Source organism: Mustelus asterias, chromosome 21 (genome assembly GCF_964213995.1).
Source record: "Mustelus asterias chromosome 21, sMusAst1.hap1.1, whole genome shotgun sequence".
Taxonomy (NCBI): Eukaryota; Metazoa; Chordata; class Chondrichthyes; order Carcharhiniformes; family Triakidae; genus Mustelus; species Mustelus asterias.
The window spans coordinates 79,154,957-79,179,337 of record NC_135821.1 but is presented as its reverse complement, the minus strand read 5'-3'; the positions used below and the strand labels follow the sequence as shown (position 1 = coordinate 79,179,337).

The 24,381-nt window shown below is 45.0% G+C and overlaps 1 protein-coding gene across 1 annotated transcript in view; it reads left to right on the top strand.

The window, feature by feature from the left end:
- Positions 1-704: 704 nt before the first annotated feature.
- The window catches only part of dcdc2b (doublecortin domain containing 2B), an 89,036-nt gene continuing 65,359 nt past the window's right edge, over positions 705-24,381 (top strand). Inside the window, exon 1 of the mRNA XM_078237129.1 lies at positions 705-982. Coding sequence (XP_078093255.1) covers positions 705-982 — 278 coding nt within the window. The remainder of the gene's footprint in view (positions 983-24,381) is intronic.

Sequence of the window (24,381 nt, the reverse complement as noted above, 5' to 3'; positions counted from 1 at the left end):
ACTAAAATCCATGTATATGACATCAACTGCCCTACCTTCATCAACACACTTAGTTACCTCCTCAAAAAATTCAATCAAATTTGTGAGGCACGACTTGCCCTTCACGAATCCGTGCTGACTATCTCGGATTAATTCGCATCTTTCTAAATGGTCGTAAATCCCATCCCTAAGGACCCTTTCCATCAATTTACCAACCACCGAAGTAAGACTAACCGGTCTATAATTACCAGGGTCATTTCTATTCCCTTTCTTAAACAGAGGAACAACATTCGCCATTCTCCAGTCCTCTGGCACCATCCCCGTGGACAGCGAGGACCCAAAGATCAACGCCAAAGGCTCTGCAATCTCATCCCTTGCCTCCCACAGAATCCTAGGATACATTTCATCAGGCCCAGGGGACTTATCGACCTTCAGTTTATTCAAAACTGCCAAGACATCCTCCCTCCGAACATCTATTTCCTCCAGCCTATTAGCCTGTAACACCTTTGATTTAGAAGCTTGTAACCAAACAATAGGTGTAAATTTATCTTAATGACTTGAGCTACATTCTACTGGCAGCACAACACACAAAGCAACCATTGATGGAAACAGCACCATGGAAACCAAGGTAGCTTTGCATAGCACAGTCACTCAGGCAGTCCATAACTTTAGCAGCGATTGAAGTGTGCAATAAAGGGGACAAAAGCAGGTCTTAACTTTGGAAAATGGCCTCAACGGGTATTACCCTAGCCCCACAGGCAAAGAATGTGGTGGTCTTTAAGAATGGAGATCCTTTCTTTACTGGAAGAAAGCTTGTAGTCAACCAGAGGCAGATTCTAACTTTTGAATCTTTTTTGAATGAAGTAACAAATAACATCGATGCTCCTGTTGCTGTAAGAAATATTTACACACCGAGTGGAGGACATCGAGTCCTTCAGTTAAATGATCTACAGAATGGGTGCCATTATGTAGCCGCAGGATTTGAAAGGTTTAAAAAAATAGAGTAAGTACATTTAAATTGTCCTCATATTGTTTGTGAACTAAAGTTCCTGCTGTTTATTCAGAGTTTGAGAAACTTAATGTTTTGTCAGCAAAATTAAACAGAAATTCAACATAAATTAATCTTAACTATTCATAAGAAGTCTATCTGACAGCCTCTAAAACCCAGTGATATAATCACTTTAATCCTGTTCACTGAAATTCCTTTAAACTTTACCTGTACTTTAGCTCACATCATTGTCGGATAAATCGAAAGAACGTTTCATTTTTTCAGTCTCTTTCTCTCTTCCTACATTTCCCAATCTTGATTCTACTTTCCCTATCTTATTTAAATGTAAATATATTTCCTGTTTCTTAGTTCCTGGTTTGGACTCAGCAAGCGGTATTATTAGCCCCCGATATGGTGGAGTGTGCAGGTGGACAAGCGCGAAAAGCTATGCCACCCCCCCAAGCCAATTCCTTAGAGGCAGGGTTAAGGGTGGGGAGGGAGTTGGCAGTGTGGTTGCAGAGTTGTCTGCCCGTAAGCACATGAATTCAGCTTGTTAAAGGTCTATTCTGTATCAGCAGAGACAGGATTTTTCCAACCAGAGCCAGAGATGTCAGGGAATGGTGGAGCTGCCTAGAGGTGGTCTCTCGATTGCAGACTGGGAATAGCTTATGTTCCACACAGGCTCTGAGGCCTTCTCTGCCTGCCTGGCATCAGCTGCAATTGCAGCAACAAGTTGCCTATTGGAGGCCATCTTGAGGTTCCCTCTCTCACTCTCCCATCTGAAAAGGCAGCCAGCTCTTCCTCGATGCTGGAAGGCCTTTGATTAGTGCTGAAGCTTCAAGAGACAATTCACAACAGGGAACCTTGCCTTTATCCCTGACTTAGGCAATTAAGGAAGGCAGGTAAGTCTCAAAGTAGCAGTAGTGTTCTGCCTAAGGTTAGGTCCTCTGTCTATTTGCCTTTCTGAAGGGCAATTAGGGGTGGGGAATAAATACTGGCCGAGCCAGCGATGCCCACATTCCACAAATAAGTAAAAACATTTCTTCATGCCTCATGCTCTCCATGCTTGTTTCTACACATGTCTCTGTCAGGACTGCCCTCTAGACTTGGGTCATGTGTTCTTTCACATCACTGTATTGGCAGAACTATACCCAGTCCCACATTTACCCTATGGCAGATCATTGTACTATATATAGCGTATATAGATTCTCCCAAAAAATTCCAAGTGTCGAATTCTGGTAAAAACTAGAGTAAATCCTGCTGGTTTTTTCAGCCGAATTTTCAAAATGAATCTCCCACACTCTGTGCACTGCAGAGAGCCCTAGCACGAATCTCGCAAAAAATCAGGGGGCAGGGCCTATTCCTGCTGGAGAGGCCGGCAGCACAGCGCTGAGCGGGCCATTGCGCATACACTGATCTGTCAGAGTGGAGATTAACGCATGCGCAGTAGCCCCCACTGCCGGTCTCCTAATCACTGGCCAGCCCCGTGACACGCGCATCGCTGGCCCTCCAACTCCCCCACAGCCCAATCGCCGGCCTTGACCCACCCCAGCCCACCTCAATCTCCCTCCCACCTCCGCAGTCCCGATCTCTCCCCCCCCCCCCCCCCCCCCGCCTCTCCCGCAGCACCGAACCCCCCGGTAGACCGACCCACCCCCTCCCAACCCGATGGCCAGCCGTGATCACTGGTCTCTCTCCCTCTGTCACCAAGCCCAAGTGCAGAGTGGCAGTGGGACCCCCCACAATCACCCCTGCCAGCAGCCCCACCCCCCAGTAAGTCCCACTCCCTTTGGCCCCACCCCCTTGGCACTGCCTGATGGGCAGTGCCATGGTTCCCCTTGGGCATTGCCACTTTGCCCCTTGGGAAATGCCAGGGAGCCAGGCTGGCAATGCCTAGGAGGCACCGCACTTACCCCTGACCACCTGGGGAGCCTCCGTAGCCTCTCTTCACTCCAGTGGGGTCAGGCTGCCAGCTCCGCTGTAAACCCCGCTGGAGTGAACCACTCTTGGCGGGAGTGGGTTGGCGGGGGGGGAGGGGGAAGACGCCATCGGGTCCAGAGATTTCAGTCCCGGGCCTGCTCATTAGATACAAATTCTAATTTAAATAAATTATACAGAACTCCACGCTGATTACTGGCGCGGAGCTGACGGCGCGAGAACCCAGCACCTGGAGGCCGTGGCGCCCAGTGGGAAGCCCGCTAAACAGCCACTGCTCGAGTCACCCAGCCCACTGCAGGCTGGGAGAATCGCCCCCCCATGTACTGTACACAGCGGAAAGTGGAAATCGCCGCTTGCCACTCCACCAGGCTGTATTGTATGAATTTCACCCTATGCCAGGTGTACAGTTTGGTTTCTTCCCACTAAACCACCGCATAAAAGATAAATAATTCCACAGAAAAATGAGAAATGGAATGAGAAGAGGCTCCTGGGATTATAAATCCAATTGCTTTCAATAGACAAAGTTGCTGGAAATATTCAACAACAACTATATTTATATAGCACCTTTAATGGAACAAAACATCCCAGGATGCTTCACAGGAGTCTCAGAAACACTGAACCACATTCGGTGATATTAGAGCAGATGGTGCAAAGCTTGGTCAGGAGGATAGGTTTTCAGGAGGAGAGAAATATAGGACGGGAGAGAAAATAGAGGGCAGTGAATCAGGCACCTTCCCGACCCACTCGCCGGAATTCTACCAGCCCCGCCCGCCATGGGACTCGGAGCGGGCGAGGGGCGGACAATGGGAAGGTCCATTGACCTCGGGCGGGATTTTTTGGTTTCAGGACGAGCGAGGTTGTAAAATCCCGCCCCCTATCTTCATCGCTGGTAAAAACACTGCCGCCAGTGAGCAACTGGAACAGGTCACAGGAATGGGTGGGGTGAGGTCATGGAGAAATTTGAAAATGAAGCTGCGAACTTTCAAATCAAGACATAACTTTACCATGAGCCAGCGCAGGTCAAGGAGCACAGGGCTAGACGGTGAACAGGACTTAGTGTGAGTAAGGGTCACAGAGTTTTGGATGACCTGATGTTAATAGTGGGTAGAGTGTGGGAGGCCAACCAGGAGCGCATTGGAATAGTCAAATGGAGAGGTGACATGGATATGGGTTTCAGCAGAAGTTGCGCTGAGGCCAGGGTGAAGTTGAGCAACGTTAGAGGTGGAATTCGGTGGTCTTTGTGATTGGATGGATATGAGGTCAAAAGCTCATCCCAAGTTCAAATAGCGCACCAACTGTGAAGGTGCTGGGGGAGGCGATGGCCTAGTGGTATTATCGCTAGACTATTAATCCAGAAACTCAGCTAATGTTCTGGGGACCCGGGTTCGAATCCTGCCATGGCAGATGGTGGAATTTGAATTCAATAAAAAATATCTGGAATTAAGAATCTACTGATGGCCATGAAACCATTGTCATTGTCAGAAAAACCCATCTGGTTCACTAATGTCCTTTAGGGAAGGAAATCTGCCATCCTTACCCGGTCTGGCCTACATGTGATTCCAGAGCCACAGCAATGTGGTTGACTCTCAACTGCCCTCCAAGGGGCAACTAGGGATGGGCAATAAATGCTGGCCAGTCAGCGACACCCATGTCCCTCAAATGAATAAAAAAATCTGATTGAATGTCAGATGGAATCAGTAGCAACAGGACATTGTTTGGAGAATGGATCAAAGACCAATATTGACCAGTGTTTATTCAAAGAATATAGATAATCACATCCATCCATCAACGATTGACAAATATAATGTGCCTCCTTGATTTATGTTTCCAGTTTTGATCTGTACTTCTTAACATTATTCAAATTTAAATCCATCTTCTATTCGTTAACCAATCTGCTAAGTTTGCTTAGACTCCTGTAATTGCTATTTATCTTCTTCAGAGCAATCACCTAACCACAAACTGTGGTTCTATCTGAAAACTTTGTAATATATCATCATTAGAAGTTTCCTCCAACGTATCATTTATGGAGAGTGTAAATAACAAAGGGACACAGAACAATCCCTGTCCTGCTTCACTCATTAATTGACTCCTAGTTAAAGTCTTGTGTACTTCCCTCCTCCAAGATAATATTCAGTCCGGTTAAAAAATGTATCCTTCATTCAAGACACATCAACATTCTCTTTAAAAGCCTCACCTTTGGAACTTTATCAAATACCTTTTGAGATATAATTGTTGTCAATTTCTTTCTCTTTGGTCTAGTTTTGCTATGGTTTATAGTGAATCAGAAGTGTTAATGGAAATGTAAAAATTCCCCTGATAACAAAAGCCATTTATATATTAGCTTTTGATCAATACGAGTGAAATATATCAATGAGAAAACTTTCCAGCCTCCATATGATGGGTTTTCCCATGGTAGCTTGCTATTGGCTGCCACAGGATTTTCTGGTCCTGCCAATGTCAACGGCAATCTTCATGGTGCTTCCACCTCGCTGCAAGGAAGCCAAGACCGCGGGGTGGCGGGACTGGAGAATCCCACTGGCTGAAAGGGACAGAACATCCTGTCCAACATTTTATCTTCATTTTGTTTCAAGTTAAAAGTAATTTTAGTTTGTGTTATCCAGCAGTCTACTAACCGGAATTCTCCATTAACCGGAATTTCATAGAATCGTAGAATCCTACATTGCAGAAGGAGGCCATTCTGCCCATCGAGTCTGCACTGATCACAATTCCACCCAGGCCCTATCCCCATAACCCCATGCATTTACCCTAGCTAGTCACCTTGACACTAAGGGGCAATTTAACATGGCCAATCCACATAACCCGCACATCTTTGGATTTCTGAAAGCACAATTTTTAAAAATGAAGTCATTCACTTTCAGTGTTCAGATAATGTCTTCCTTAAAACAAAGTAAGAAGAATGTATTGTAAATCTGCTGAAGTGGTTCTCAGGTTTTACGTTGCAGTTAGTAAATTATTGGTTTAGTTTTAGTTATTGGATCTGAGCAAAGATTTCCTGTTCAGACAGCTGGATTCTGTTGGAAAAGCTGCTCTGAAGGTCACCGTGCCAGTTTTGGTGTCTGCTTGGTCCTCTGTTATGGTGAAGTCCTGCTGTGCTGGGACCCTGGACTGCCCAGTTGCTTCCCTTCAATCCCTCAAGGACAGAGCAGCACCGTGTCTTGTGTCTGAAATAATGTAACTCACATTCACTGACATTTTTGATTGATTGGTGCCTCCCTTTCCCCGGGCATTCACCCTGCCCAGAAATTGAGGTGAAAGACTGTAACTGTAACCTCTGACGCTGATTGGCTGGCAGCATTTACCTGTGTTCACTTGGCTCACACTGTATCGCCGCTGACATGGTTAGTGTGTGCCCGTTTGTCAATGCCAGGACTGCTTTACGCCTCACTGCCTGCAGTTCACAGGCCTTCCTTTCCACAACCGCCCCACTTGTCCCTCTGCCTCTCACTTCCTTCCTCTTGTTAGTCCTTGTTACCGCTCTCCTGAGCGACAGTCCCTATTTCTCCTGCATTTGTAGACGGTTCCTGAGAGTTCTCTGCCAAAACAAAAGCAGAAAATGCTGGAAAGAGTTAGCAGATCTGGCAGCATTGGTGGTGAGAGAAACAGAGTTAGTCTGTATCAATCTTCTGAGCTCTTCTGAGCATTTGCTGATTGTATTTGCTGATTGCATCTTGCTTTCCAGCCCGGATGAACTCACTACCTCCCCTCTCCCCATCTCTTTGTTTTGCCTGTATTTGCTGACTGTTTAGCCTTTTCCTCAGGGTAAGGTTTGATGAAAGCTATGCCAGTTTTCATGCAGGCAGCGGCTAAGGGTGCTGCTGGCCTGAACACCACAGTCAATGCAACCACATGTGTGGGTAATGTACACTCTGCAAGTCGCAGTGTCACCTGGCTCACCACAGTGAAGATGCTGTATAAATGTTTAGTTGCACCTGTGTGGTACTGATATTAATCGGCAGAGTTTGAAAGGTCTGGATGATCAAGGATCAAACAAACTTACACACCAACAGTTAGTGTTCCAGAAAGTAAAATGGAATTAATTATAACTGTTTTTGAAGAAAGGAATTCAAAATATTTCATTTCTGTGATTGAGCATAGTTTGGTTCAAGGAGACCCAACTAACCACAATGGTCAAAAGCAGTCTTGTAATATTATTATTTTTTAAGTAGAAATTCTAATTGGCAAAGTTTGGTTCCCATTACTTAATGCTGACATACCTCATTTAAGTTTATGCTATTTTTATACTGACGTCAGTTATTCCATCAGAGTTTCTACCCTTATAACCAAAGACTGGTTCTAAAAGTCAACAAGGGAAAAATAAGAAAGGATTTTGGATTTTCATCTTCTGGTAATCAGCTAGAATAATAAATGTTTATGAAGTGACACTTAATTAGCATGATTACACAGGCTAGACTGTGAATACATTTACTCACTGTAGTTACACTGTAAATAATAATGCGTTTGCAATGAAGATCAACACTCGATGAGGATTTTGGTTTGTAAATTATGGTATCGTGCCTTCTGTGAAGCTTAAAGGTAAATCTTGTAAAAAAAAGTTAAAATAATATCAAATGAACAGACCAAGTATATTCAGCAGGATCTTAAAGTCTGTTACAACTCTTATTGCAAATGCTTGGAGAATCACCATTGTTCAAAGCCACAATGGAGGAAATCTTCCTGATCACAGAACAACTGTTCACTGATGTGCCTGTGCCTTGGGCAGACTGCTTCTCAATCAGAAATGGAAGCTCGTTAACTAAATTGTTAAGCAGGGAAAACAGTGGACTAATTTCTTAATTCATTCATGGGACATGGGCGTCTCTGGCTGGCCGGCATTTATTGCTCACCCCTAGTTGCCCTTGTTCAGAGGGCAGTTCGGAGTCAACCACATTGCTGTGGCTCTGGAGTCACACGTAGGCCAAACTGGGTAAGCCATGAGGTGGAGATGCCGGTGTTGGATTGGGGTGAGCACAGTAAGAAGTCTCACAACACCAAGTTAAAGTCCAACAGGTTTATTTGGAATCATGAGCTTTCAGAGCATTCATTCAGGTGAGATGATGAAGGAGCAGCACTCCGAAAGCTTGTGGTTCCAAATAAAACTGTTGAACTTTAACCTGGTGTTGTGAGACTTCTTACTCGACCGGGTCAGGGCAGCAGATTTCCTTTCCTGAAGGACATTAGTGAACCAGATGGGTTTTTCTGACAATTGGCAATGGTTTCATGGTCATCAGTAGATTTGTAATTCCAGATTTGTTTTCTTGAATTCTGCCGTGGTGGGATTGGAACCCAGGTCCCCAGAACATTAACTGAGTTTCTGGATTAATAATCTAACTATAATACCACTGGGCCACCGCCTCTCCTGAATGGAGAACAAATATTTATTTTGAAACATGCAAGAAAAGATGGAATATTTTTGCTGTAAAGCAGCTGTGCAGCATTTTAATAATCACATAAAAGGGAAATCCAGCACTGGGAACTGGATTCTGTGTTCCACCTAACACCGTTTCACAGTTACAACAAATTTCTCTGTGAATAATAGTGCAGTCAGACACATGGAAACATTACTATTTGTAAATTCACAAGAATACAAAGATTAAACTATCTTCACTAAAAGTGTTCAAAAATTTTTAATTGATTGGCAGAGTTTACATAATTCGTATCAAATTATTTAGACCTGATGGGCAGGATTTTTCCCCCTCTCCACAGTGTGTTTTGTAGCAGCGGGAAGCGGCATGTCGCTCACTTGTGGTGGGCCAGACCATAAGGTCCGACAGTTAGATTAGATACGATAGTGATTTTTAAGGGGTGTCTTGACAAATATATGAACAGGATGGGAATAGAGGGATATGGTCCCCGGAAGGTTGGGGGGGTTTTAGTTAAGTCGGGCAGCATGGTCGGAGCAGGCTTGGAGGGCTGAAGGGCCTGTTCCTGTGCTGTAATTTTCTTTGTTCTTTAATCCGCCAGCAAGAACAGCAGCAAGATTTTGGCGGATTTTACAATCATTGGTGAGACCAAGGGATGGGAGGGGAGATCTCGTTAGGGACTAATAACATTTTGTTTTAAGTAGGTAAAGGTTGAGATTTAAGGTATTTGCTTTTGGACTAAAGCCTCAGTTTCCATGGGTTTTGAACAAACAAAAGCAAGATTTGCTCTATAAATTCAGAAAGATTAAAGGATTTACAATAAGCATCTTTCACCCTAACATTCAGGTTAAATATGAGGTACATGTAAATTAACAGATGAACTGTGGTCAAACACACCACTCTACAATGCAACCAAGGCAGAGTCCATGGATTTCTCAAGCAATCATTTTTGTCACATTGTGAGTCAACAATCTCAATAAAATTTCTTCTTTCTCACGAGAGTTTACAATCTCCATCTTTGAAGATCTCTCTCTGGAATTCTCTCCAAATGTCCCTCTCACTCAAACGTCTTTAACAATGGCCCAGTTTACAATCTAGCAGCATTTCAACCTTACCATCTGAAATTCTTTCTCCCTGGATCCAATCAACACTACTAGAACCATAGAACCATAGAAAATTACAGCTCAGAAACAGGCCTTTTGGCCCTTCTTGTCTGTGCCGAACCATTTTATGCCTAGTCCCACTGACCTGCACTTGGACCATATCCCTCCACACCCCTCTCATCCATGAACCCGTCCAAGTTTTTCTTAAATGTTAAAAGTGACCCCGCATTTACCACTTTATCCGGCAGCTCATTCCACACTCCCACCACTCTCTGCGTGAAGAAGCCCCCCCTAATATTCCCTTTAAACTTTTCTCCTTTCACCCTTAACCCATGCCCTCTGGTTTTTTTCTCCCCTAGCCTCAGCGGAAAAAGCCTGCTCGCATTCACTCTATCTATACCCATCAAAATCTTATACACCTCTATCAAATCTCCCCTCAATCTTCTACGCTCCAGGGAATAAAGTCCCAACCTATTCAATCTCTCTCTGTAACTCAGCTTCTCAAGTCCCGGCAACATCCTTGTGAACCTTCTCTGCACTCTTTCAATCTTATTTACATCCTTCCTGTAACTAGGTGACCAAAACTGTACACAATACTCCAAATTCGGCCTCACCAATGCCTTATACAACCTTACCATAACACTCCAACTTTTATACTCGATACTCCGATTTATAAAGGCCAATGTACCAAAGGCACTCTTTACGACTACTGTGGTGAACCATAGATGGTTACCACTATGGGTACTGAACCATAGATGGTTAGCATTATGGGTACTTGTACATATGTTACTGTTGTCACTGTTGGGGTTAGGGTTGGGGTGTTCTACCTGTTGGTATTGTTCTGTGGTACACTCCGGTTGGCTCCGCCTACCTGTAGGAGTATAAAGGTCACTGCACTGCCTGGTGACCCTTTAGTCTGGGATTGTATTGTTATATAGTCTGCTCCATTCTTGTTACTAATAAAAGCCTTTATTTCCCGGGTACGATCCAGCCTCCCGAGTGATTTAATCGCGCATCAACTACTTTACAAGCATGTTTTCAGATCTATGGCTGCGCTATGCAGAACACTACTCCAAAGCGGTAACTTTGCCCCGACAAGCATTGGAACATCATGTACCTTACATGTTATAATTGTCACAGGTGGCTAACTTTGCAGCTCGGGACACAAAATGAATTGAATTCAGGAACACCTTTCTCCTGGGAAGCAAGATCTTCACTATACTGAAAGCTTCTTTATAATGGCTTTATGGGTTTTTTTACAGGAAGTATTTGACATCATAGTTTTTAACAGATAGCTTGCTGCATACTATGCAGATAGACTTCTTGTTTTTCAACTGTACACGTCATATTATAAAATTACAAAGACGAAACTGCAACAAAAATCAATACTTGTAACAAGTCAGATTAACGTGATTTAAGCATCACAGAATTTATCATAACTTGATGCTTGGTGCTTCCTTTGGCTCTTATCCTCAGTCTTTAACTTGGTAACAAATGTTTCACCGAGCACAGCCCAATTATCCTTTCCATTAGCTGGAGGCATGATTCAATCTCTAAGCTCATTCCTCTTTTTACGATGAAGCAGTTCATCAGTCTTGATTTTTAATTATGCGTTTAACCAACTGTTCATCATCACTTCCTTTTCACATGACTGATGCTCGAGTGTTCTCACCTGCTCTTGTTTTCATTAGTTAGCTCATCTTTTAAGTGAGTGGGCACAAACTTGGCCGATGGTATATAATGTAGGAAGTTATGCACTTTGGTAGGAAGAATAAAGGAGCTGAATATTATTTAAATGGAGAGAGACTGCAGAAAGCTGCAGCACGGCGGGGGGGTGGGGGAACTTGGGAATCCTCCTGCATAAATTATTTAAAAAACTAACAAGCAAGTTCAGCAGGTAATTGGGAAGGTAAATGAAATGTCCTCCTTCATGTCGAAGGGAATGGAGTATAAAAATAGGGAATTGTGGTCAAAACAATACAAGACACTAGTTAGACCACACCTGGAATACTGTGAACAGTTTGGGTCCCCTTATCTAAGGAAAGATATACTGACATTGGAGGCAGTCCAGGGAAGATTCACTCGGTTGACCCTGGATATGGAACTAAAATAGGATCAATTCCCACCACAATGATTCTGTTTACTAAATAATTTTGTCAATTGATCTTATGCAAGGAAACAGGTTGATAAATTCCATGGCTATCTCCTGTTAATATCTTTTTCTTCATCTGACAATCTGGGACAGAAACCGCGTCAGCCATCATCAGTGACTGATGTGCCACGGTATTTCTCAAAATATTAACTGGTTTTCTTATTTTGTTGGAGGACTAAGGTAACACTTCTCACTTTGGGATAAAATATTTAGTACCTTCACTCACTTCAGTCAAGAAAGAATTCCCTTGACTATCCTGAGCCACATTCCCCTTTCTAGTAGGTTCTGAGGGCACACCTTCCACCTTCCATTGCTCTGGTTTTCAGACCCATTTCCTCTTCTGGTACAACCTTTTCCGATGATTCTTTAAGCATTATTAGTACTGCCACTGTTTTAACTTTCAGCTTCCAACAATGGGCTTTGAGATGCTCTGTCTTATTGTAATAAAATCTTACCAGTTTATTTTTATTCTGGGTGGCACGGTGGCACAGTGGTTAGCACTGCTGCCTCACAGTGCCAGGGACCCAGGTTTGATTCCTGGCTTGGGTCACTGTCTGTGTGCACAGTCTCCCCATGTCTGCGTGGGTTTCCTCCCGGTGCTCTGGTTTCCTCCCATACTCCAAGGATGTGTGGGTTGGGTTGATTGGCTATTGTCCCTTGGTGTCAGGGGGATAAGCAGCGTAAATATGTTGGGTTACAGGGGTAGGGCCTGGATGAGATTGTTGTCAGTGCAGGCTCGATGGACCAAATGGCTTTCTTCTGCACTGTAGGGATTCTATGATTGCTATCATTTTTGTTGACTGTACATCTTCTGCCTCATCCATAAAGGCCTCTTCCCTGTTCCTCCAATCTCAAATTGAGAACTGCGCCCGAGCAGTGATATATTACACCCATCTGTCTGAACTGCTGCTTCTCATACCTTTGAAACCATCTGGTCTTCCAGGTGTGACTCAATAGCTATTAAGATACTATTTTGAAATTCTTCCATTATCATTAGCTGTCTCACTTTCTCAAATTTTGTTCTAATTGTAGTGATCAAAATCATTGGTCCCAAGACATCTTTTTTCCTGGAAAATTCTACAAATGTTTCATTTGGTCTTTTCTTTAAAGTCCAAAATTTCAACTGATATGCCCCTGGGGCAAGGTCACAAACATGAAGCGCTGCAGCTTTAACTATCTCCTAATCTGAGGACTGTTCTTCTGAAAGACCAGAATACACTTCCGTCAACTTCCCAACCAAAACGTTTTGCAAAATGAGAGTTCATGGGCGGGATTTTCCAGCCTCGCTCACCCCAAAACCGGAAAATCCCACTCAAGGTCAACGGACTTTTGCATGTCTCCCCCTCTCCCCCTCCCCCCATGGTAGGCGGGACGGGAAAATTCCCTCCATGTGTCATTTGGCTATTTTATTTAATTAACTGCCTTTTCAAACAAAATTAAATACCTCTCACCCATTTTCAGTGAATTCAGGCAATCAATGAAGATTCTTTGTTGTATCAAAGCTCAGAATGGGACTTGATTCCACACCTGAGCTTCTAGACTCTCTTTGACTCCGTATCATAAACGTTTCTCTAGCCAGTTCAAAGTGTCTGATTTCTTTCTCTCCTCGAAACTCAAACTCAAGCTTTGACCGTTCCATTTCTTTTGCTCGTTCTCCTCTTTCGCCACCGCAAACCTTTTCATTCCTATTTCTTTTTCCATCACAAGTTGCTTCGTTCCTGTTTCAGTTTCAAGTTCAAGTTGCTTTAACTGCTGCTGAATTCTAGCTCATTCAGCTGAATTGCTATCTGGGTTCATCTTTGCCTCTTCCACTCCCAGATGCTGTGCTATTGCCTCGATTTAAGAGGAGGCGATGGCCTAATGGTATTATCACTAGACCATTAATCCAGAAACTCAGCTAATGTTCTGGGGACCCGGGTTCGAATCCTGCCATGGCAGATGATGGAATTTGAATTCAATAAAAAATATCTGGGATTAAGAACCTACTGATGACCATGAAACCATTGTCGATTGTCAGAAAAACCCATCTGGTTCAATAATGTCCTTTAGGGAAGGAAATCTGCTGTCTTTACCTGGTCTGGCCAACATGTGATTCGAGAGCCACAGCAATGTGGTTGACTCTCAACTGCCCTCTGAAATGACCTAGCCAAGGGCAACGAGGGATAGGCAATAAATGCTAGCCAGCCAGTGACATCAATGTCCCATGAATGAATAAAAAGAAAATTATTTTTGCTTTCTTAGCCCTTGGTTTTGGCAGGTGAATGATGGGAGGAATTTGACTTTGGCTTCAAGCCAGCTAATGGCATTTAAATTAACACTCTTGCCTCATCATTAGGTTCCCACCCACCCGGTGGGGTGGACCCCGTGAATCAGAAATGCTTGGAGGCCTGGCAGCAATCCCATGTTAGCCCCAATGCCCAGTGGGCCATGGGAATTCCCGCCAGCGGCGAGTGGGGCCAGTGAATCCCACCCTATGCGGACGATCTTGAGCTTGCACTCTCCGTTCGTGGGAATGCCAGCAGGGGCTCAAGATCCAGTGAAAGCCAGAAGTCACGAATCCTGGCAGCGAGATTGTGATATCCAATTTTCACAGCCTCTCGCTGGTGATGTAATCAGGCTTGAACATGATTTTAATACATTTAAATTTATGTGAATATTGTTGGCCACCCCGTCGTATATTCACACTGCATCGACGTGACGTCATGTTGCCACAGGTTCACCCAGATGGAGGGGATGTGATGCTGGTGATGTTCAGGGGGGCTGTTCGGGTAGGGGGCTGAGTGTGAAAGGGGGAATGTCGGCTCTGATCACGGGGGCGGGGGGAGGGAATGCCAGACCTAGTGAGATCTTCTCACACTAATGTATTGATGTCATCTCTTATTAACAGTGCTATCCCCCCCTCCTTTTCCCTTGCCCATCCTTTCAAAATGATGAATATCGTAGAAAATTCAGTTCCCAGTCTGAGTCACCCACATCTATGTAATGGCAATTAAATCATAGAACACAGAACAGTACAGCACAAAACAGGCCCTTCGGCCCACGATGTTGTGCCGAGCTTTATCTGAAACCAAGATCAAGCTATCCCACTCCCTATCATCCTGGTGTGCTCCATGTGCAGATCCAATAACCGCTTAAATGTTCCTAAAGTGTCTGACTCCACTATCACTGCAGGCAGTCCATTCCACACCCCAACCACTCTCTGCGTAAAGAACCTACCTCTGATATCCTTCCTATATCTCCCACCACGAACCCTATAGTTATGCCCCCTTGTAATAGCTCCATCCACCCGAGGAAATAGTCTTTGAACGTTCACTCTATCTATCCCCTTCATCATTTTATAAACCTCTCTTAAGTCTCCCCTCAGCCTCCTCTGCTCCAGAGAGAACAGCCCTAGCTCCCTCAACCTTTCCTCATAAGACCTACCCTCCAAACCAGGCAGCATCCTGGTAAATCTCCTCTGCACTCTTTCCAGCGCTTCCACATCCTTCTTATAGTGAGGTGACCAGAACTGCACACAATATTCCAAATGTGGTCTCATCAAGGTCCTGTACAGTTGCAGCATAACCCCACGGCTCTTAAACTCCAACCCCCTGTTAATAAAAGCTAACACACTATGGGCCTTCTTCACAGCTCTATCCACTTGACTGGCAACCTTTAGAGATCTGTGGATATGGACCCCAAGATCTCTCTGTTCCTCCACAGTGTTCAGAACCCTACCTTTGACCCTGTAATCCACATTTAAATTAGTCCTACCAAAATGAATCACCTCACATTTATCAGGGTTAAACTCCATTTGCCATTTTTCAGCCCAGCTTTGCATCCTATGTCTCTTTGCAGCCTACTACAGCCCGCCACCTCATCCGCTATTCCACCAATCTTGGTGTCATCAGCAAATTTACTGATCCACCCTTCAGCCCCCTCCTCTAAGTCATTAATAAAAACCACAAAGAGCAGAGGACAAAGCACTGATCCCTGTGGCACTCCGCTAGCAACCTGCCTCCAATCCGAAAATTTTCCATCCGCCACCACCCTCTGTCTTCGATCAGACAGCCAGTTACCTATCCAATCGGCCAACTTTCTCTCTATCCCACACCTCCTCACTTTCATCATAAGCCGACCATGGGGGACCTTATCAAACGCCTTACTAAAATCCATGTATATGACATCAACTGCCCTACCTTCATCAACACACTTAGTTACCTCCTCAAAAAATTCTATCAAATTTGTGAGGCACGACTTGCCCTTCACGAATCCGTGCTGACTATCCTGGATTAATCCGCATCTTTCTAAATGGTCGTAAATCCCATCCCTAAGGACCTTTTCCATCAATTTACCAACCACTGAAGTAAGACTAACCGGTCTATAATTACCAGGGTCATTTCTATTCCCTTTCTTAAACAGAGGAACAACATAGCCAGCTACCTCTAATTGTGCCTTCAAATCATCTATCTGGTTCCCAATGATGTATGCATTCAGATAGAGTGTTCTTAACTTTCCCTTTTTAACATTATTTCACATTCTTGCCTCCACTTCACCTCCTTCTATTTTCACTTACAACATTTCTACTTCCTGTTCCCAGTTTTGCTTCCTCCCAATCTAAGCTCGCTCTCAGGTTCCCATCCGCCTGCCAATCTAGATTAAACCAGCCCCCAAAACACTCGCAATCCTCCCCGTGAGGATGTTAGGCCCGGTCCTGCTAAAGTGAAACCTTGCACAGGTTCTGACCCAGAACCAATCCCAATGCCTCAGAAATCTGATGGCCTCCCTCCTCCACCAATTCTCCAGCCATGTGTCCAATGCTCATCCCTCCTGTTCCTGTGCTCACTGGCACATGGCATTGGGACTCATCCTGAGGTTACTGCTTTTGAGGTCATGTTTTCTTATTTCTTTCCTAAACCCCTAAGACCTGTTTCCAACACCTCATCCCTCTTCAGCGATGTCATTTCAACCACGATCTCTAGCTTTTACCCCCCCTCCCCCGCCAAGGAAATGTCCCGCAGCCACAGTATGATACTCTTGATCCTGGCACCAGGGAGGCAACACACCATCTTTGAGTTACCTCCACGGTCACAGAATGGCCTGCCTGTTTCCCTAACTAATGACTCCCCTATCACCATTGCTCTTACATTCTAGTTGCTCCTCCTCTGGGCTGCTGAGCCACCCAGGGTGTCACTGACCTGGGTCTTGCTGCATTCTTCTGAGGAACTATCACCCTCACCAGTATCCAGAATAGAAAATGATTACAGGTGAGATCGACTCAGGGGTCTGCTCATAACTTGTCCAGTTCTTTTAGGCTGCCCGGTGGTCACTCATTCCCTCTCTGCATGCTCCTGATCCGTGGTGTAACCACGTTCCTAAACGTTCCTATCCACATATTCTACCACAGTGACTCCAGCCACCAACTGAATTCTGAAACCTGGAGCTCGAGCTTTTGCAGCCAGTGATACTTCCTACAGACATGTTTACCAAATTACGTGGTGCATCCATGACTTCCCACATGCAACAGGACACACATTCGACTTGGCTGAGCTTCCTTGCCATATATTAACTTCACACACAATTTATTCTTACCAGTTACTCACCAATCAGGTTCTTCCTCTGTGCCAAAGTAAGAACCAAATAGCTGAGGCTGAAAAAGAGAGAGAAAGAAAGTATCACCTCTTTCCCCTCTTCACTGAGCTCCCTCACTCTCCAAACCCCCAGCATTCACTCTGTCCAAGCTGCATTCCATTGGCAAGATGCACGGAGAGCCGTGTATTAATACCAGCCAGACTCAGACTCAACTATGGTATAACTATATGTAACTTGGATGTATAACTACATAAAAGTTCTTGAGGGGAATTGACAGAACCATAGGAGCCCTACAGAGCTGAAAGAAGCTATTCGGCCCATCAAGGCTCCGAAGAAGCATCTTACCTAGGCCCACCCCCATGCCCTATCCCCGTATCCCTGCACACTCACCATGGCCAATCCACCTAACCTGCACGTCTTTGGACTGTGGGAGGAAATTGGAGCACACCTGATGGGGGGGGGGGGGGGGGGGACGTGCAGACTCCACACAGACAGTGACCCAAGGCCAGAATCAAACCCGGGTCCCTGGTGCTGTGAGGCAGCAGTGCTAACCACTGTACCACCGTGCCGCCCATGACAGGGTGAATACCAAGAGGATATTTCCCCTTGTTGGAGAAACTAGAACTAAGGGAGACATTTAAAAAACCCATTTAAGATGGAGATGAGGAGAACTTTCCTCTATCAGAGGATGTTTGTTCTGTGGAATTCGCTTCCCCGGGGGAAGGATTCATTGTGGAGTTTTTGAGGCTGAGTTTGATAGATTTTTGATTGATGATAAGGAGTGCAAGTGTGCTCCATCCTTCATCATCTCCAGCCATGATCACTGACATCCAGCCAGCTGTCCAACCTCCCCACTGCCCCTCCAATCGATTGGTCTGGTCTGCAGACATGGCTTCCTGCTGCTAATCTCTCTTTGTCTATCAGCTGGGCTGTTGATTGCAGCTGCCGGGGGGGCGGGGGCGGGGGGGGGGCGGGGGGGGGGGGGGGGGGGGTTGCGGGGTGGGGGGGGGGTTGCGGGGGGATGGTGGCTCTGAAATATGTTAATGAGATTTCTGAGACTGGCAGCACCTCCACCTTCCCGGCCTTGCTGGGATTTCTGCTGAATTTTGGCCTCTTTGCCATCCTGTTGCCCGTCCCAGCTCCACATTAACAGCAGCCATTGTTTCCTCTGATTGTTTTGACACTGATGTGGGTGACACAACTTTCAAATTTTCACATAAAAATAAACTGAAAATACTTTACTCTTTTAACTCAAAGACTTCTAAATTATTTTGAATGAAGATATTAATGGCATTTTGATTCATTAATTTATTCTTGTCTTTTTCCAGTACTGCTTACAAACACATTGAACACTGATTTATGGCAGCGAATTCCACATTCTACATATTTTAAGAATATTTTTTAACAAGTTGCAATATTGTTTCCTCAATTCTTAAGTCAAGAAGTTGGCCTTATTGTTAAATGCCTATTTTTAACTATTGTGTCAACAAATATTTCACAAGAGTGATTTAGAAAGTCATAGCTGACAATGAGTGCGGTTACAAGTGGTGTACCTCAGGGATCTGTTTTGGGGCCACTGCTGTTTGTAATATTTATTAATGATCTGGATGAGGGTATAGTTGGGTGGATTAGCAAATTTGCTGATGACACCAAAGTCGGTGGTGTGGTAGACAGTGAGGAAGGGTGTCGTAGTTTGCAGGAAGACTTAGACAGGTTGCAAAGTTGGGCCGAGAGGTGGCGGATGGAGTTTAATGCGGAGAAGTGTGAGGTAATTCACTTTGGTAGGAATAACAGATGTGTTGAGTATAGGGCTAACGGGAGGACTTTGAATAGTGTGGAGGAGCAGAGGGATCTAGGTGTATGTGTGCATAGATCCCTGAAAGTTGGGAATCAAGTAGATAAGGTTGTTAAGAAGGCATATGGTGTCTTGGCGTTTATTGGTAGGGGGATTGAATTTAGGAGTCGTAGCGTTATGTTGCAACTGTACACAACTCTGGTGCGGCCGCACTTGGAGTACTGTGTGCAGTTCTGGTCCCCACATTACAGGAAGGATGTGGAGGCTTTGGAGAGGGTGCAGAGGAGGTTTACCAGGATGTTGCCTGGTATGGAGGGGAGATCCTATGAGGAGAGGCTGAGGGATTTGGGATTGTTTTCGCTGGAAAGGCGGCGGCTAAGAGGGGATCTTATTGAAACATATAAGATGATTAGAGGTTTAGATAGGGTGGATAGTGATAGCCTTTTTCCTCTGATGGAGAAATCCAGCACGAGGGGGCATGGCTTTAAATTGAGGGGGGGTAGTTATAGAACCGATGTCAGGGGTAGGTTCTTTACCCAGAGGGTGGTGAGGGATTGGAATGCCCTGCCAGCATCAGTAGTAAATGCGCCTAGTTTGGGGGCGTTTAAGAGATCCGTAGATAGGTTCATGGACGAAAAGAAATTGGTTTAGGTTGGAGGGTCACAGTTTTTTTTTTTAACTGGTCGGTGCAACATCGTGGGCCGAAGGGCCTGTTCTGCGCTGTAATGTTCTATGTTCTATGTTCTATGATATAAGATATGGAGGATCATAATGCTGAATCTTTCTTACAGAGGTTTGCAGAGGCTGGGTCGTTAAGTATGTTGTAATCAGTAAGGGAAATAAGGGGTTATGGGATAAGGCAGGAAAATGGAGTTGAGGATTATATCAGATCAGTCATTGAATGGCAGAGCAGACTCAATGGGCTGAATGGCCTACTCGTGCTTCTACATCTTATGACCTCATGAATTAATGATTAGAACAAAGAACAAAAGAACAAAGAAAATTACAGCACAGGAACAGGCCCATCGGCCCTCCAAGCCTGCACCAACCATGCTGCCCGACTTAACTAAAACCCCCTACCGTTCCGGGGACCATATCCTTCTATTCCCATCTCATTCATGTACTTGTCAAGATGCCCCTTTGTGGTGGACTTCAGTTGTGCCTTTGTCCTGCCTGGACCACCGTTGTGTGTTTGTCATGCCTGGACACATCCCCTGCCGGCTCGGCTCCTCCCCTTGTCACCTAGTATAAAGGTGGCTGTCTCCTCCCCCTTGTTCAGTTCGGGTCAGTTACCTGTTGGGATGTGCTCCTGATTCTGTTATGAATAAAAGCCTACAGTTGTATTGGCACACAAGTAGTCTTTTGCCGAATTGATAGTGCATCAATTTTATTCATAACATTTGACCGACATGGAGCAGCTTTTGAAACCCGACAAGTTAACATTAGATCCTCAAGAGGTCGGAGTCTCTGATAAATTTGACCATTGGCTGGACTGCTTTGAAGCATTCATCGACGCCGCTGCGGTCGTCGACTCCGACGGCGATAAGCTCCACGTGCTCCACGCCCGGGTAAGTGATGCAGTCTAAGGTATCTTCCGGGACGCTACCGCATACGTGGACGGTATAGAACTCTTAAAAGGGCAGTTTCGAAAAAGCCCTAACATGGTCTACGCCAGACATCTCCTGGCTACTCGCAAGCAGCAGCCAGGAGAATCGTGCGCCCAATTTCTGCGCGCCCTGCGGGTCCCAGCTTGAGCTTGTGACTGTACGGCTGTTTCAGCAGCTCAGAACACGGAGGACCTGATCCGGGACACCTACGTCGCAGGTGTTGAGTCTACTTACATTCGGCAGCGTCTGCTTGAACAGGATGGCCTGGATCTCCAGAAAACGCCATGATGGCTGAATCGCTAGAAGCGGCCTCCCGCAATCTCGGGGCCTACCCCGCATCCCATTCTGCTTCGGAAGCATGTCCGGACCCATAAGGCAGATCCCTTGGTCGAGGAGGTCCAATTGCTCCACACTAATCCTCAATATGCTTATGTAGCGTACCCTGACGGGCGGGAGGACACGGTCTCTGTCCGCGACTTGGCGCCCGCAGGTGCCCCTGAGGCCACCACGTCCCTCCGCCCCACTGTCCCTTGTGTTGTGCGCCCAGAGACCGTTACACCCCTCCCCCCCTTCAGTCCCAGTCTCCCATATTGTGCGCCCAGAGCCCACTAAGGCCCTCCACCCCCCAGCCCCAGTTCCCACTGTTCCCCATACGCCACCAGGGCCACAGCTCACTCCCCTCACCCCTATGTACAGCTCGCTTGAGTCGCCGGTGCCATCGCCACGCAGTACCCGACTACTGGACGGGACAATGGATGGGTCCGCCTCACACCACCTGGCACCTCCTCTCGACGCTCAGTGCCTGGAGCCTGGACTGACACCGCTCCCTGCTCGGACGACTCTGCAACCTGCCCTATGACGATCACGACGGTGGATCAAGCCACCAGATCGTCTGGACTTGTGATATTGTTTCCGCTTCACCCCGTGTTGTTTTTTTAAAGGAGGGGTGAGTGTGGTGGACTTCAGTTGTGCCTTTGTCCTGTCTGGACCACCATTGTTGTGTTTGTCATGCCTGGACACATCCCCTGCCGGCTCGGCTCCTCCCCTTGTCACCTAGTATAAAGGTGGCTGTTTCCTCCCCCTTGTTCAGTTCGGGTCAGTTACCTGTTGGGATGTGCTCCTGATTCTGTTATGAATAAAAGCCTACAGTTGTATTGGCACACAAGTAGTCTTTTGCCTAATTGATAGCACATCACCCTTAAAGGTCACCACCATATCCGCTTCCACTACCTCCTCCGGCAATGAGTTCCAGGCACCAGCCATTCTCTGTGTAAAACATCTGCCTCCTACATCTCTTTTAAACCTTGCCCCTCGCACCTTAAACCTGTGCCCCCTTGTAATTGACTCTTCCACCCTGGGAAAAAGCTTCTGACTATCCACTCTGTCCATACCTCTCATAATCTTGCAGACTTCTATCAGGTATCCCCTCAACCTCCATTGCTCCAGTGAGAACAAACCAAGTTTCTCCAATCTCTCCTCATAGCTAATGCCCTCCATACCAGGCAACATCCTGGTAAATCTTTTCTGTACCCTCTCCAAAGCCTCCACATCCTTCTGGTAGTGTGGCGACCAGAATTGAACACTATATTCCAAGTGCGGCCTAACTAAGGTTCTATAAAGCTACAACAAAACTTGCCAATTTTTAAACTCAATGCCCCGGCCGATGAAGGCAAGCATGCCGTATGCCTTCTTGACTACCTTCTCCACCTGCATTGCCACTTTCAGTGACCTGTGTACCTGTGCACCCAGATCCCTTTGCCTATCAATACTCTTAAGATTTCTGCCATTTACTGTATATATTTCCTATCTGTATTAGACCTTCCAAAATGCATTACCTCACATTTGTCCGGATTAAACTCCATCTGCCATCTCTCCGGCCAAGTCTCCAACCGATCTATATCTGCTATATCTCTCCTTACAACTCAAACATCAAGTCCCGGTAGCATCCTAGTAAATCTTTTCTGCACTTTTTCTAGTTTAATAATATCCTTAGTCTGTGGAATTCTTTTCCCCAGAGAGCGGGGGAGGCTGGATCATTGAATTTATTCAAGGCTGAGTTAGAGTTTTGATCAGCAAAGTGAGTGAAGGATTACGGGGCAGGTAGGAAAGTGGAGTTAAGGCCACAGTCAGATCAGCCATCATCTTACAGAATGGCAGAGCAAGCTTGATGGGCTGAATGGCCTACTCTTGCTCTTATTTCTTTTGATCTAATGATTTAGTCTGTTTAAGTTGCTGATGTTGAAGAAACTTAGTTTGCGATTGAGAGCAGACTAAGAGGCGATATTAAATGTTGCTGAACACAGATGATTTGTCAATGTATTTCCTTTCTGGTCACGTGTGGGTTCTCCAGTTTCTTCCCTCATTAACTATGTTGATTTTTCTTTTATTAGCTATTTACAAAATGGAATCCAAAAACCTAATGGAAACAGAAGAAAAATTGGCATAATGGTGAGTACCTTTAAGTAACACATACAGAATGTTATTATAATAATGTTCACTCTTAAATCCCTTCTGCTATATAATACCATTAACATATCAATGGTTCCTGGTGCAATTAGTGACAATACATTAATGCATTTAGATCACATTCCCCTGTCTTATTGTAAATGAGTTAAAAGAGTTGATAAAGGAATGTCCTCGGAATGAGTTAAAGTGCTAATCCATTAATAACGCCAATAGAAATAGCTACGTCACTGTGTGATTGTCCTGTGTTTAAACTTTCTCTATTTGGTATCTCAGCAACATACAACATCGTGTTTATGATTAAATGCCTGTGATTGATTGTTACTTTATATTTTGGTCAGTTTTGATGCGTGAATGAATCATAAAATAGACTTTTGTTGGAAATATTGCTTAGTATAAGAATTAATTATCTGATAGGTCCATAGGAGTGCCATTTGAAATGTATTTTATGAAAATAAGCTTGGCTGGGTCAGAAACGTCAGTGAGAATGTCTGGACTTGGTTCAGAGGGGATGCTGCTCATGGGCTCGATGGGCTGAATGGCCTCCTTCTGCACTATAGGGTTTCTCTGATTCTATGATTCTATGTATTGTAAAAGATGACGAATTGTAGAGGCATAACTTGCTAGAACTGGATTAAAGTGAGGGAGTGAATTATAGTGAGAAAACCTATATCATGGAGTATGTGATGAATATACAGTTGGAGGATTAACTTCCTACAATCTTTAGATAAAGTCTTGAAATGGCTCTCAGAGGTATACTTTGTTCCATATTGTTCCTGTGTGTTGGCTGGGACACTCCTTCTGAGATTGTTCAATGTGGTTTGTAGTCTTCACAATAAAGTTCTGTTTCTGTGTCTGGTAATTCAAATATTGGACCTTGAAATTACACTGTAAATATATGGTTTGATGCTTAATGCATTTTTATACATTACCTTTCTGTATAACCTTTACAGAGACAGTAAATCTTTTGTTTTAAATAAATTACTGTCTTTGTTAAAAGATGTCCAAAGATGTGAGGGTTAGGTTGATTGACCATCCTAAATTGCCCCTAGTGTCAGGGGGACTAGCTAGGTTAAATAGGGTTATGGGGATAGGGGCTGGGTGGGATTGTGGTCGGTGCAGACTCAGTGGGCCAAATGGCCTCATTCTGCACTGTAGAATTCTCTAATTCCATGAAAATAGCAATGCAGAAATTGCGAACAAACTTGATGAATATTTCTACAATTGCCTTAATACAGTCATTTCATACTTACATTTTGATAAGAATTGTGTTAATTGTGAATGTTAAATTCCTGATCTCATTTTAATTGGAAAGATTGAAACTATTGTACCCATCCTCCACAAACTCCATTTCGTAGCCACCAATTCCATCCCCCACCCTCGCAACTGTCTCAGTTTCAAGCA